At 34.0% G+C, this 16,266-nt stretch overlaps 1 protein-coding gene across 1 annotated transcript; it reads right to left on the bottom strand.

Moving 5' to 3' along the window:
- Nucleotides 1-1,110: 1,110 nt before the first annotated feature.
- Nucleotides 1,111-4,061, bottom strand: LOC136208287 (uncharacterized). Its single transcript, XM_065999100.1, has 3 exons — nucleotides 3,784-4,061; nucleotides 2,870-3,031; nucleotides 1,111-1,508 (listed from the first exon to the last, which is right to left on the bottom strand). Exons 2-3 carry the CDS (start codon nucleotides 3,019-3,021, stop codon nucleotides 1,433-1,435), a joined length of 228 nt encoding a protein of 75 aa, XP_065855172.1. The 5' UTR covers nucleotides 3,022-3,031; nucleotides 3,784-4,061; the 3' UTR covers nucleotides 1,111-1,432.
- Nucleotides 4,062-16,266: the final 12,205 nt, after the last annotated feature.

Here is a 16,266-nt window from a genome sequence, read left to right as displayed (position 1 = left end):
ACATTAAACCTCAAAACGTAATATAAAAGCTATTAAATTTTAATTGTTTTTATGGTATGGCCACTATGACCGTTGTTGTACATGCTTTATGACTATATCAACAAGTTAAGATCTCTCTCCTCTCATTAATTTCTACACTCCCTATTTTAGCCCTATAACATATAATTTCTGGAGCTGTTTCCATTTCTAATTGTTTAATATTTTTGTGACTGCATTCTTTTTAGTTAATGAATCTTAATCAACAGTGGGTTTTCTATAGTTCTGCCATTTGACATTTTACTGGAAAAAACTGCTCTTCAACCTCAAAAACATAGGCCCTGTTTGGGAATTAGTTGTTAGCTGATTACATTAGCTGTTAGCTGATTACATTAGCTATTAGTTGTTAGCTGATTACATTAGCTGTTAGCTGATTACATTAGCTGATTTGACTAGCTGATCTGATTAGCTATTTGTGTAGACCCTGTTTGGGAATTAGTTGTTAGCTGATTACATTAGCTGATTTGACTAGCTGATCTGATTAGCTATTTGTGTAGACCTGTTTGGTAAAAATTAGCTGATTGATAATAGCGGTTTGTGCAAAAAGACAAATAAGGGCATTAATTTTGACGCAGGAGAAGAGGGAGTCTATCTATTAGGGTTAAAGAAGTCCATTAATTTTAATATTGCAAAACGCTAATTGAAAAAGCTCATTTTAAGAGCTTTTTCTAAATTAGCGTTTTCATCCCAAAACAATCTCTCAAACCTCTCTCCACCAAACACTCCAATTAGCGGTTTCAGTGGTCAAACCTCTAAAGTTGGTCAAAACCGCTTTTTTTATCCCAAAACGCTCTTTACCAAACAGGGCCATAATTTACGATTTTGTTGATCTCTCTCGTTTCTTGGAGCTGTCCATTTCAGTTATTCTCTTTTTTTCTGCTTTTGTTTCCCTGATGGGGAGAAAACATTGCTTTTAAATAAATTCTTTAGTTTAACTTGTAACGACTAATTGGTCGTGAAACTCCCAAGGCGAAGAGAAGTTATTTTTTCTATGAATGAAACAATTATCTTTTTCAATAAAAAAAAAAAACTCCTTAGTTTTAAAATTTAATCGGAGGCATTGTAATTCGTCAATGAAACAATCAGAATATCTATAACTTCAATCAAACTTGAAGGTTTATCTTAAAAACGATCATAAATACAAAATCTATGTGAATGCTAATCTTGTGATCAATAGATAAAAACAGCAGAAGTTACTTCTAAAGACCAAAGAAAGGCTTGTATAACTCTGTTTTTACTAAAAGGACCATATCTCTCTGGCTGCAACTAGACGAATAAAGAAATTCAAGATGCAGAATTCCTGGACACTATTAATCAAGATTTATTATAACTAAAGCATCAAATCTTCATCAAAAAAAGAAAGAAATGACCAGAATCTCTATTCATATAGGCATTACTAATGTTTGTCCTCCTTGGGGTGCTCCTTTTCAGGAACCTTTGAATCCAGTTCCTTTGGTTTCGCCTTCTCTGCCCTGAATAAGATACATTAATCACATATTAGTCTTCATAAGAATCAAGTTACAATCAGAAGTTGAGAAAATGCCATTCATAAGCAGGCTAATATAAACATGTTAATAAGACGGGTTACAAGAAGGAATTCTAATAATGATAATGCAGCACTTACGTTCATGTCAAGAAGGCAACCAATAAACAATACACAACCAGGTTGATAAAAAATATGCTATCATTTAAAATTTTCAATTTGATTCCATAACAGTTTCAAAGCTGAACCCTTAGGGTCTGCTTGGACGAAGGTTTGACAAAGTTCGTTAAAGGTATGGAAGGGGAGGTTATTTAGTGAACCTCCAGATCCCACCAATTTGGTGGGACTGAAATTGGGGTTATTTCAAGGTTTTCTAACCTTCATTTAACTCTCACCTCCATTTAAACTCCTTTCCAAGCAAGGTTAGAAAAATAACCTCCATTTAATTAACCTCCTCTAACCCCAAAACAAGCTGACCCTTAGCCTTGAATATACTGTTGGAGACGATTGCAAAATTTGAAAATCATAACAATGACAACATTTCTTCTTTATCTAATTAAATTAGGAGATATTATATAACAATAACCACAATGGTCATTTCAATATTTCCAAAGAGATACTCATTTTGACAGCCAACTACAGAGATCATACAAACTTCTAATGTAAAAAAATTCAAGACCATGAGCTGCAAATTTACCTGAAAATTCCTACAAATTCCAACCATGAAAAATAGAAAGCCTAATAAGGCACATTTACATAGTCCATTTTAGATTAATCAGAAAGTGACTTTGGCAGAAATAAAGTACAAAATTAAGGCAATCATCCCAGCAAACCAATAACTCTACTACTGAAGATCAGCTACGTTATGCAATCCCCAACCCCTAAACTCTCATCATTTATTCACAACTCTATTAGTTTAATGAAATACAACAGTGGATACCCCAATGCTAGACTTTACACTTGTTTTACATCCCAATTCATGCAAGGAAATTGGGAACTGTATTACAAAACAACTGCCAATCGCGCTCGGAATCCAATTTGCATTGCAGCTCAATATAAAGCTCGGATGAAAAATAAGGATCTATATAACAGACATAATCTTATCCAGACTGAGACCTTGTTAGTACTAAAAACCAATTTTATGTCTTAGAATAAATAAAAATTTGAAACCCCTATAAATAAATTGTAGAAGGCAATACAATAGATATGCTGCTGACAAATAGATGTGATTCTACTGGAATAAGCAAACAAATTGACATACAAACAATTTCGCTCATGAATGGAACCACATTCAATTCCGAATGAAATAGCAGCAATTAAACATGCTATTGAGTACAAAAAGGAGCATACTTGGAAGCAGCAGTGGATTCTGCTTCGACCCATTCACGGATTTGCTTGATGTTTCGCCGGAAAATTGAAGCCGATTGCTTAACATCGCTCCTCAGCAGAAGCACAACAGCGCTGACACCGGCCACCGTGAGGATAAAGTTGGTCAAACCCATTCCGAAAACCCTAAATTGCAGCGAAAGCAGAATGTCAAGTTAGAGAAGAATGAGCATGCAAGTAAGAACAAATGATTTACTACAACACCAACTACTGATGCCAAGGTATCATAGAGAACAGTGAGTCTACTCCAAATTAAGAATCTCAAAAACCCCAAAAAATGTCTACAAACAAAAGCAAGAAAAACAAAATAGATTCGCATATTTCGTATACTAGCTCAAGAAAAAAGGGGGAAAAAAGGTGAAAAGTATAATAACTATGCGTTGTAGAATGAGAAATTAGTAATTAATGATAAACTAGTTTGTGTAGCTGAAAAGAGAAATAGGGGCAATTGTTGAAGCAGTTAATTAGGAAAAACAATACAATTACCTGAAATTGAATAGAGTATCTAGCTTTAGCAGCTGAGGTAGGGATGTAAACGGGGTGTAAAAACTAATTTATATAATTAAATTAGAACTAATATACACCTCGATTTTGTGTCTAATCTCTACATGTTTCCAATTAATCACAGATTTCTCAAACCAAATATTGAATGTCATTTATGTATGTCCAGTCTTCTGCATCTTTATGGAAAATATTTCAAGGGGAGTGAATTCTTACTGTGTATTCAAAATCAGCAACCAGCTACTAATTAATTAATAGAAGAGATGATTTTATTTCATGCATGATTTTCTTTTTCTTACCAAACAAACAGAAACATCGATACTTAAAAAAAAGGAAAACCCAAAAGAGATGAATTAGGGATTTAGAGTTCTTTATACCTGGAAGAAGTAGAAGATTCGTTAGAAACAAGATCAGCAGAGAGAAGCTCTCTAGAAGTATGGGAGAAGAAATCAAAATGGATGAGATATGGGCAAGAAATCAGAATGGATGGGGAGAGGGAGAGGTAGAAGAACCAAAGATGGAGGAAGTCGACGGACGGTGATGGGGCAGATCGGGATTTGTAGAAATTTGGTGGAGCTGGTAGGGGCGCAGTCGCGCGGAGAGATGAGAGACTGAGAGTCGATAGAGTTAGTAAAATTTAGAAAAAGAAAAAAATTGAGTTCATATATCTTAACCTAATAACCAATATTGTCAGAACCGTACAATACATCAAACCAAACTTGTAGTTGGATAAAGATCACTTGATAAATAATAGGCAAAAAGCATCCTGAGGCCCCTGATCTTTCATTGTTTGGTGCATTAAGCCCTCGATCTTTTATTTAGACACATTAAGCCCCTGATCTTTCATCATTTGATGCATTAAGCCCTCGATCTTTCATTTAGACACATTGAGCTCTTGATCTTTCATATATAGGTGTATTAGGTCCTTCCGTAAATCAATTAATATATAGGTTTATTAAGGGCATGTTTGGTTAGGTTTATATAACTGCAGCGTTTCGCATTTTCTCTGGAGATTGCAACATTTTGGAGCTTTTCACTAAAATCTCTTTTCATTAACAGTTGTTTGTAGTTACTTGTTATTGATAAAATTAACCTTCTTATTTCCACAAAATGTGCTTCAATTTTAACATTATTTTTATTTTTAGAACATAATTATCGAAAAACAAGGTTTTATTGTGTTCAATAAATTTTTTTATTTTTTATTTAAATTATTTTTATTAATTTGTATAATATATTTTTTATTTTAGAATTTGTTATTTTTAGAACATCATTTGTTGTCACACCAAACATGCCCTTAATAAATCTATATATTAATTGATTTATGGAAGGACCTAATACACCCATATATGAAAGATCAAGGGCTCAATGTGTCTAAATAAAAGATCGAGGGCTTAATGCACCAAATGGTGAAAGATCAGGGGCTCAATGTGTCTAAATAAAAGATCGAGGGCTTAATGCACCAAACAATGAAAGATCAGGGGCCTCAGGATGCTTTTTGCCTAAATAATATATGGAAAAATTATAAAATTGGATGAAAATGGAAGATGTATTTACATATTTAATAATTTAGTCAATATATTATATATCTAGACTAGTTTTGTGTAATTTTTCTAAAATACTCCAATCTTTTATCTTCTCATTCCTCTTCGTCTTCCTTAAGGTTTCTCTTCCCCTTCCCATTCTCCGCTCTTTGATCTTCTCCTCTTCCTTTATATTGCGAAATATGCACCAATTTCTTTATCACCATGTCATTCTCTTCTTCCTCTCTTTTTCTCCTCATTCATGATCTTCCTATTTCTAGAAAATTAAGGTACGGTTCTTCATCTTCCTGTTTCTTCTCGTCTCGTGTTTCTTTCTTCTTGTGCAGATCGAAGACATCGTTATCGACGTTATTTTGATTGTTTTTCTACGTTCATCATATGGTTATTGACGATTTTAATGGTAAAAGGCGGAAAAATGTAAGTATCTATTGTTTTCTCTTCGTTTTTCCTAGAAAATCACTTCGCGAAATGATTTTTGCGAAGGTCTGCTAAGAAAAAGAGGCTGAAATGGACGATTTTACTTCGCGAAAACAGATTCTGCAAAGTCCGCGAAAAGAAATGTTCATGATTTACCTTCGCAAACTTCGTGTAATCTGGTTTCGCGAAGTAAAATCGTCCTTTTTTCTGTTACATTTCTCTTCGCGGAATCTTCTTTCGCGAAGTAAAATCGTCCTCTTTCTTGTACATTTCTCTTCGTAGACTTTGCGGAATCTTCTTTCGCGAAGCCAATTCGTCCTTTTTCTTCCTAACACGACTTAATTTTTGTGAAGGAGGTTGAATACATAACATCCCTTTCAAGAAGACGGTGTACTGGGATGTAGGGGAGGTGAGGTGGGAACCTGCCGATTTTTCTTGGATTCTTTTCTGAAAAGAAAAGAAAAATCACCACAAACTTTGGGTTCCATTTATCATCTAAAAAAGGACGCTTATTCCACCGATTTTTCTTCGCTTCTGGGATTTAGGATTTCGGTTATGAATTATTGTTGCAATCTTGTTGTAAATTTTGATAATGTTATGATTTTAATGTTAAAATCATTGTTGTATTCTTGTTGTTATGTTTTTTTTTGTTATATACCACTTCGCATATTTAGCAATATACGAAGTATGCGAAGATAATACTGTTTAAAAGAACGTCTTTTACTTCGCATATTGCGAAATCTGCGAAAATGAAAGTTATTCTGCGAAATAGTATTGTCTTCGCATGCTTCGCATATTGCGAAATATGCGAATTAAAATCATGTTATGAACCAAATATTATCTTCGCATACTTCGCATATTGCGAAATATGCGAAGTCGAACGGAAGGGAGAAATAAGAAAGACTAAAAAATTTCTAAGTGTCATATATATATTAAGGGTATTTTGGAAAAGTCACACAAAAATAGTTTAGATATGTAATAGGTTGAGTAAATGGGTTTCCCATTTGATCTAATTTTATAATTTTCCCATAATATTTATATATATATATATATATATATAATTATTATAAGCATACTTCAAAAACCAAACTATTAAGTATATAAAAACAATAACATCAGAAGCATAACTCATTGTCTGATGTTGCACTTCAACAACAACATCCGTAAAGTCAAAATGACACAAAATTTAACTTAACTCTAATTTCAAAAATCAAAATGACACAAATATTAAATTAAATGACACCAAAACAAATTCATCAAAGACATATCCAACTTCAAAAAACAAAAACGACATAAATATCAAATTACATACAGTAATAGGATTTTTCATGAACATTGCACTAAAGAAACAGATTATATAACAAGATATTTCATGAACATTGTACTAGAGAAACATATTGTACAATAGGATTTTTCATGAACATTGTACTAGAGAAACAGATTACATAATATGCTTTTTCATAAACATTGCACTAGACAAATAGATTCTACTACCCAAATTGCCAATCAAAAACTAAACAAAATGAACAACACTTGCCAATCAAAGAATAAATTGCATTAAACAAAATCAATAACATGCAGTGGCGGAGACGGGGGCCAGGCCCCTCCGGCCGTCGGAACCACCCTAACTAGGGGTGGTTCTGGCCCCTTGTCCCCATATGTTTAAGGTGGGGGTGTTGAATTAGCACCCCCAAACTTGAGGCGGGCAAACACTGAGCTGCCGCAAGTGTATCATAATTGGTCGAGAATGGCCTAAACTTAGGCCCATACTAGGCCAGATTTTTTTTTTCTTGTGAAGGACCAAAATGACGTCGTTTTGGTCCTTCACATGCCAAAAAAAAAAGTTGTGTGGAAAGACAAATTGTGTGCCCAACTATAATTTATACTAACTTAACTTTTTCTTTTTCTTTCTCTTGTGTCTCTGTTTCGCCTTCTTTCTCTTTTTATCAAATTTTTTGCTTCAACTTTCTCTCTCAACTCAGCTCTCAAGGCAAGAAGGATATATTGAGGTTAGTATTTTTTTTTTGTCTCTTTCTCTTTTTCTTTGTATATTATATATTTATTTGTCTCAATTAGTTACTATGTGTTAAATTATTATTTACTCTGTTTTTCGGGGACATGACCAATTAAAATCATGTTATGAACTAAATATTATCTTCGCATACTTCGCATATTGCGAAATATGCGAAGTCGTACGGAAGGGAGAAAGAAGAAAGACTAAAAAATTTCTAAGTGTCATATATATATTAAGGGTATTTTGGAAAAGTCACACAAAAATAGTTTAGATATGTATTAGGTTGAGTAAATGGGTCTCCCATTTGACCCAATTTTATAATTTTCCCACAATATATATATATATATATATATATGGGAAAAATATATGTTGGGGTTTAATGTCCTATAGACAATTGTTCTAGGATACAAACTTAATGTAAATGAAGTGTTCTTTATATCGTTTGTTTTAATGAGATATGGTTTCATAACTATATAAAGGCAATCCCTTTTTAAGAACTAAATAAAGTCTAATAAAAGGAAATCCATAAGTTTGTTTAAAGTGATTATAAAGTGTTCATACAAGCATGAAGTGAGACGAAACTTTATGATAAACTAATAAACTTAAAACCACCCCAAGTCAAGTAATATATTTAGGATTGACATATCGCTGCTGAGACTTGCATGTAACAATGTCTTCTGTCGAGGCAGAAAGCTGATCTCACAAGCTTCATATATACAGATATCTGGACAGTTACATGGATCCAATGAAAAGAAGTTCATTAGGATTGGGGACCCGACTTGAGATAACAGGATGAGTAGATTCATCATTGTCACATGTTCATCTCATTGGTATTAATAGGTATAAGTAATCCTCAGACTCAAAGGAATGTTAATTAGTGATTCTGGATTACGGAATGTGATGCTTTGATCCTGTTGTAACACGATCCATAACAGAGATGACTCTGGGGTGTGAACGACAGACGTTGGGTATCACAGAAAGTAATTGCAGGATAATTATACATTGGATTGAGCATTTGTCACTCCCGATAAATGGGAGATACGTCCATGGATCGCTTGTGGAAGACTCGACTTTAAATCCTTGCAAGGTGATAGCTTAAGACTTGAAATACAGATTTCACTTAACCTATCTAATTGGAGTTGACTCGGCCTGTACAAGTAAAACGAACGTCTCGCTATATGTGACTTGACATTATCCATAGTCATAAGATTCAGTTCAAGGATGTAGTTGATAAAGGATCGAATTATACTGTCACTAATACGGAAAGGTCAACGACAGAATCAACATGTCTTCTTATAGCTCTGGGGGAATGTTTCGGATTTGCTAATCACATTTCGCGTACTCATTCCGTTATGCAAAGATTAAATATAATTCTGTGAAAATTAATTTAATAGTTGCATACGGCTAGAAGCAATAAGAACCTAATGGGTCACACATAAGACTTGGATCCCAAAAGAGAAACAGATGTTAACTAATTAATGGAAGCCCAACTGAGTCCACTAAGGCCCAGTATATAGGGGGGCGATTTTCATGTAAGAAATTACATGAATAATTATTTTGATTCTTAAACAATTCTAATTAGATTATAATTGTGAATTAAATTAATTAAAGGATAAATAAGTTAGGAGTCTTAATTAGATTAAATTGGTCCTATTATTATCCTATAAGGTTACTATTATTATCTTTATATTTAAGATATAATTATAGATAATAAATAAGAATTATATTCCGAATTAAATTCTTATTCAGTAACCTAATTCTATCTAACTAGGGTTTAAATACAAGAAAATATAAATACCCCCTACATGTGATTTTTGAAATACACAAGTGCAACCGAGAGAGAGAATTTCGACCCCCCTAGTCGAGGACGAAATAATCCACCGCTTCCTACCGATTCAATTGATTTCATCTCTTTCTCTTTATCCTTGATCTTGTGTTGATTTATTAGAGACAATCTATTCTTGATTGTTTTAATACGGTTGCTATCTAACTTGATTTGGGTTGTGTTTTGTCTTGTGCTCGGGAACTCGGAGTAAGAGTTGTAGGCAATTCGATTGCAACGGTAGATAGAACTTCATAAAGGTATTTCCTTCTATCCCTTTTTATATGAAATAACGATTAACGGATCTTGGGTTAATGGAAATAGGTTAAAAATTTTATATTTCCGCTACCATATGTTAGCCTTATTTCCATCAGTGGTATCAGAGCCTGCGTTAAATCCGTTATTTCATATATGAAAATTTAGAAGTTTTTCAATTAGATTGAATAAATATTTATAGTTAGGTTAATTAACAAATCTATTTTGATTAATTAATTCTAAAGATAAATAAGTTTTAATTAATTGTTAATCAAAATAGTTTGTGCATATGTTCCTAATTATTTCGATTGATAATCATTATAACAAAATCTATTAGTTTTATAGTTAGATTGATAAAAGCTAATTTTATTGATTCTAAAGATAAAACGGAAAATCTATAATAGGTTTTCTTATTTTCTGAAAATCGTTTTAAAACCGTTTTAAAACTGATATATATATATAATTATAAAAAAAACGGACAGCAGTCCGGGTTGCGCCGCGAGGCAGCAACCCGAACTGCTGTTCGTGGTTGCTGCCTCGCGGCAGCAACCGTGGGCGCCTGGGCGCCGCTGCCGTAAGGCAGCGGCGGCCAGCCGCGGCGCTGCTGCCAAACGGCGGCGGCGCCGTGAGTCTCGGGCCCCTTTTTGCGGGGCCGACACGAGAGGACCTCTATTTTATTAAAAATTGTTTTTAAATAAAACTGAGTTTTAAATATATTTGTATATATATATGTTTCAGAAATTAATAGTTTTCTGTTTTGATTATCGAATGAAAAGTTTATTTAAAAGTTTGTTTTACCTATTTGTAAATCAAAAGTATTAAATAAATTGAAATCAAAATAATTGAGACATGCATAATTAAAGTTTTGTATAGTTGTATTAATCTAAAAGGTTAATATAGAAGATACGAAACTGTTAGAATTAAAATTGGATGAAAGTTAATTTGATATGTTAATGTGATTAACCTAAATATTACATAAAGTATTTATGTAATCAACCAATTAAATTTATTTAATTGAGTCTATGCATGTTTGGAGTTATGGACATATTTGGACCCTCTTTTAGTCTTTTGGTATTTTTGAAATAGGGCCTGTGAGTAATGCCTTTCTACTATCTATTGTAATTTCTCCTCTCATCTAATTCCCTTCAAGTTAATTGAAGTTTTCTTTAGTAGAATAGAAATTAATATGTAATTTCAAGGCGCCATGGAGAAGACGGAGGACCTAAAGAGAAATATGTAATAGTTAGTATTTCCCTAGGTTTGGCCTTTTATTCCGTCTCTGGCTCGACGGAATAATTTAGATGATATGTCCATAACGCCAATGTATGTGTCTGATGTATGCTAAAGCAAATCAAGACTAAGTTAGATTATGAGACTTAAAATAAAAATCCCTCACTAATTAAAAGTTAAGTAAATAAGCAAGTTATTAAAATCGGTTGCCCCTCCCTAATATTATAATTCAGCCGGCAGTACTGGGGGCCTTTGGGTTGTTGAGCAAACTCAAGCTCGGGGTCTTATGGTAACACCTGAATTATCGAAAATCATTCTTTCATGAATATGGGGTAATACTTAAATTAGATTATGATAATTGGATGAGCAAACTCATGTTGTCATAAACTAATGGGCAATATGGTTGGGATTAATGTGAATAGCATATTAGTTACTAATGTGGTTAGTAACCCAATAACCTAGGAATCACATCAAAGATGTGATTGATTGCATGAATCTACCTAACAAATGAGACTAGCTTGTTGAGCAAACTCAAGGTGAAATCTCAGGAGTTAGGATCCTATCTCACTAAAGGATTTGCGAAATTCTTCGAATTAATATGGAGGGCTATTAATTTGGCAAAATAGTGGGAGCAATCTAAAATAAAAAAAGGCCTATAATTTTAGATTGATGTATTTTAAAGCAAATGAATAAACGTACGTTTACTCTTTCTCACTCTCAGGTTATATTAAAACACTCTTAAAATCATGACTAAAACCAATTTGTAAAATATACTTACCGATAACAAGTTGAAAGGTTCAAACTTCACCGACTGGTTTCGTAACCTCAAAATCGTTTTGAAGTTCGATAAGATAGGGTATGTACTTGATACAATGACACCCCCTATCCCAGCTGATGATGCTCCCATCGAAGAAATTGATGCTTACCAGAAGCATACAGCTGATGACGATCATGCGGGATGCATCATACTTGCATCGATGACCCCGGAATTGCAAAGGCAACATGAGGAAATGGATGCCTATTCCATCATCATGCACCTAAAGGAGCTGTTTGGGAAACAGACTAGGTGCGAACGCTACGAGATATCCAAGTTGCTATATCGTTGCAGGATGCAAGAGGGCACATCTGTGATGACACATTGTGTCAAGATGATTGGCTATATTACCAAGCTTTCTAGTATTGGATTCGCGATGGATAACGAACTAAGCATAGACTTAATTCTTCAATCCCTCCCAGAGAGTTATTCATAGTTCATCATGAACTACCAGATGAATGACTTGCAAACCTCTCTTGAAGAGCTTGCAAATATGCTCAAGTCAGTTGAGCCCAATATGAAGAAAGACAAGGCAATACCGGCTCTTGTCATAGAGGGATCAAAGAAGAGGAAAGAGAATTTTCCCAATCCTAAACATCCCAAGAAAGGCAAGGGAGCCATGCCCACTAGAGCTAAGGGAAAGGAAGTGAAGAAGCCCAAAGGAGAGTGCCACTTCTGTGGTAAAGACGGGCATTGGAGAAGGAATTGTAATGAGTACCTAGCCTCCCTCAAGAAGGGAAAGGGCGGTGCTTCAACATCTGGTATGTTTTATATTGAAATAAATACAGTTTCATAGTCTGAATCTTGGGTACTTGATACCGGATGTGGATCTCATATTTGTACAAATATGCAGGAACTAAATCGGACTAGGGAATGGAAGAATTATGATAGGGCTTCTAATATGCGTTGCGAGCTTCATGGCCTAAAAAAACTCATTTTAAATGAAAACAAGCATGCATTTTAAATTCATTATTTTGCTCACCAACTTCAATTAATTGTTGTGGCTGCTGCAGCACAAAACGGATTAAGGAGTACATGATTTGATTGTGAATATTTTTGGAGCTTCGTGCAAAAGGAAGGATTCTCTTCTGAAATTACATCATGAGAAGGTAGTAAACAAAATACAGAACCATGAAATTTCTACATGAAAGAGCAAGAATCAAGAAATCAATTTAGCTTGACCAGGTGATACACGTTGGGGTTCCCATTATAAAACGTTAGTCCGTCTTTTTGACATGTGGGATTCAATAGAAGAAGTGCTTAGAAATATACATGTCGATGTTTATGATGAGAAAAGTCGAGGGAGTGCTGGGGATGTGCTTGCAAAAATGGTCACATTTGAATTTGTGTTTATTACAAAATTGATGTTGAATATTTTAGGAATGACAAATGAATTATCACAAATCCTACGAGTAAATGATCAAAATTTAGGAAATGTTATCTTTATGATTGAAGTGGTGAAAATTAACTTAAAAGCATATATGGAAGATGGTTGAGATAATTTGTTGAAAGAAGTCACAGAGTTTTGTAATGCGGATAAATTGATGCACATCAATTTCATTATTCTGAGGGGAAAGCTGCTTAGAGCATGTGGCTTGTTCTTCTATGATGTTTTCAAGAGGATATTGAATTGCATGATCAACTTTTGGTGAAGAAGGTACCGAAATCACAACTTGATTTTCTGAGATTGGCTCTTCTTTAATGAGGAGGGGAATGTCAGCACACTCATTTAGAGCTGTAAGAGGTTCATTGTTCATCTCCATAGGTTCATTTTGAATGGGAGAAGGCAGAGGGGGTATGACATCAATAGTGGTAAGAGGAACTTCAGCTTCAAGATCTTGAGGCTGTGTAGTTTGGACTTCGGGAAGAGGATTTACTTCAGTTATACTTCCCAGATTCGTCTATATAATAGGTGCTGCATTCGTCTCTTCGGCAGTTGCGGGAATAGCTGAAGCAGTAGGAGTTCCCGAAGGCTTCTGAGAAGCACTCAACGTTTTGATTCGGGCTACGAACTGAGAGAGAATAGACATATTGTCATAATCACATGCATCCAGCAAAAATAAAAAATAAAAAGTAGAGAAAGGAAATCACATTCTACTTTTCTGAATCTTTTTGATTCGAGGAACATAATTTTCCCTTTTTTGCTCACAAAAGCAGAAAAAGCCATCACTACGAATTAATCCCAGCAGATCGCGATAATTCCATCACATGATGTAGGCTTTAAGCAACGTTGCTCCATCCATATTTGCAGGTTTCCAAGAGGCCAGATTGGTTAGAGTTTCATTCCACCTTGTAGCGTAAGGAAATCCTCAGATATATGGATAGTTTGGGTCTATACCATTCGGTTTTATCCAAAACCACCTCGGTTTAAAACTCTTTACACTTTGCATTTTCTTTTCCAAGAAAGGACGTCATGAAAAATGGATAAACTAATATATCATGTCTTCGTCATATTTTTAAGTGGATGCCAGAAGTGCTGAAATAAAGGCCCAATTGGATTAACATTTAAATCGGTGCAAATTTTGTCAAAGGTAAGTAGTTCAAGCCAGATATTAGGCGAAACTTGAAAGGGCTTAAATTGTACTCGTTTAGAACGCAACCCCTATGGGTAAGGGAAATCGCATTTCCGATTCCAAATATTGGGTAAAAATACCAGGGTGTCGGAAGGAGGTTGATGGGCTCTTTTGTTCTATAGGGGCAAGCAAGCGGTCATCTGCTCCAGCCAAGGATATTGGTTCACAATCTCAGTAAGAAGAGTTTGAGTCATAGTCGAAGGCTGGGTAGGAACTCTTAATTTCACTTTGCGAATTTTGACAAGAGATTTCTTAGGGTTTTTCGAGGGGGAAGAAATATAGGATTTCTTTGAAGAGTTTTACGCTATTTTGGAGCTATAGAATAAATGTTAAGAACAGAAATGAATAAAAAGAAGGTAAGAAACAAAAAACTTACAGGAGATTGCAGAAGGAAAGGCGAAGCAAAAAGTGAATGGAAAAGTCTCACTTCTTCAAAGATATAGAAGAAGAATGCCAAGAGTTTGTAATTATTGCCTAAAAGTCTTTTCGATTCTCTCAAACACTAAGGCATTAATTACAGATTATAAAGCGACAGAAGACGGGTGAGCTAAAGGAAAAGTCAAGTGGAAATTCGGTCTAAAAGTGGGCCCATTTTCTTAAAAAGGTAAAGCCCTAAAAACTTTCATAAAAGCAAAAAGGGGGGGGGGTTCTGATATAGTACAAAATAAGTGAATGAGCCTACACCAGATTAGGGCTGGGCACGGATCCTGGAGATACTGGACCGGACCGAATATCCGAGGAAAAAACTTCGGAATTGGACCGGACCGTTGACTTTTTTTGAAGAACCGAACTGGATTGGACCGTTGACTTTTCGTCAAAGAACTGGACCGAACTGGACCGAAATTTATCCAGGACCGATAACTGGATTGGATTGGATTGGATTGGACCGAACTGAAATAACCGAAAGTTTAGCAATAATAAATGGGTTCTTTACATAAAACTCATTAATCTTATTAAATAATACATAAGACTCATAACATGAAAACTAATTCCAATTGTGTCAAATACTGATAAACTATTATTGAAATAACATTTTCCTACTTTGTAGGAAACTTATTCCTTAAAAAAAATAGAAAACCCTCCATTGAAAGAAAACCTGCAACTTCAATAGAAATAGAAAATGAAAATATTAGATAATAATTCGTAAATCCTCATCTAATATTTAAAATTTAATAGCATTAGAAAACTTGTTATTTATTTCTATGACTGTAAAAATTTAATTCTGAAACTTATTCAAAACTTCCATATTTTAGCATTCGATTTTTGAAAATTTAATTCATGATCAGTTTATTTTTTTTTATGGAACAGTTTACTTTTATTAATAACTGTTAAATGTGACAAAAGAATAAAAAAATAATTGGGGTTTTGATATTTTGATTAATAGAAAATAAAGGATTGATAAAAACCAACAAAAGATCAACCTTAATTATAAAATATATCTAATATATGACTAATGGTGTAATTTCCTCATAATAAATTTATATTTTATACATTAACTTTATATAAAGAGAAATATTATATAATATATAGTTATATATTTTGTAAGGTTTGGTAAAATAATTACAATAATATAAATTTATAATTTATTAATAAGGTATAACATTATTATATAGTCAAAAAAATTATCCCGATTAGTTCCCGTTTATAAAATGAAATAAAAAATATTTACCTAAAATGTAGACATAGAGAATCGAACACCTAATCAAATGGAAATCGCCTTAACCATCTGAACCAATTCTACTTCTTGTTAACCATTTAATTAAGTAACAAATATTAGAAGTTTTAAATATTAAATTTTTTAAACATTTTATAAAATAGAATCTCGTGCTTCTTTACCCCATTCTCTCTACTTCGATTTTTTTTCTAGGGTTCTATCTCCTCCACTGCACTCCATCGTCGCTGCCATCGCTGCTACCACCTCGCACGCCGCCACCTCCACCTTGCACACCGCCACCTCCACCTCCACCTTTTACCGATCTAAACTCTGGTAAGTTTTCTAAACTCTGAACTTTTATATTTCAATTTCTAAACTCTGTGTTGCGTACATTGTGTAGATTTGAAGTTTTATATGTTCTGTGTTATATTTGAAGTTTTATATGTTAGGGTATTAGATATAGTTCTTAATTAATTCATAGAAGCTTCCTCTCATGGAAAATCAATTAGGAAAATTTTCTTCACCTGGTTTTTCAGCCAT

Source organism: Euphorbia lathyris, chromosome 10, assembly GCF_963576675.1.
Source record: "Euphorbia lathyris chromosome 10, ddEupLath1.1, whole genome shotgun sequence".
NCBI classification, from domain to species: Eukaryota; Viridiplantae; Streptophyta; class Magnoliopsida; order Malpighiales; family Euphorbiaceae; genus Euphorbia; species Euphorbia lathyris.
Note: the sequence above shows the minus strand (reverse complement) of the source record. Positions and strands in the feature narration are given on the sequence as shown.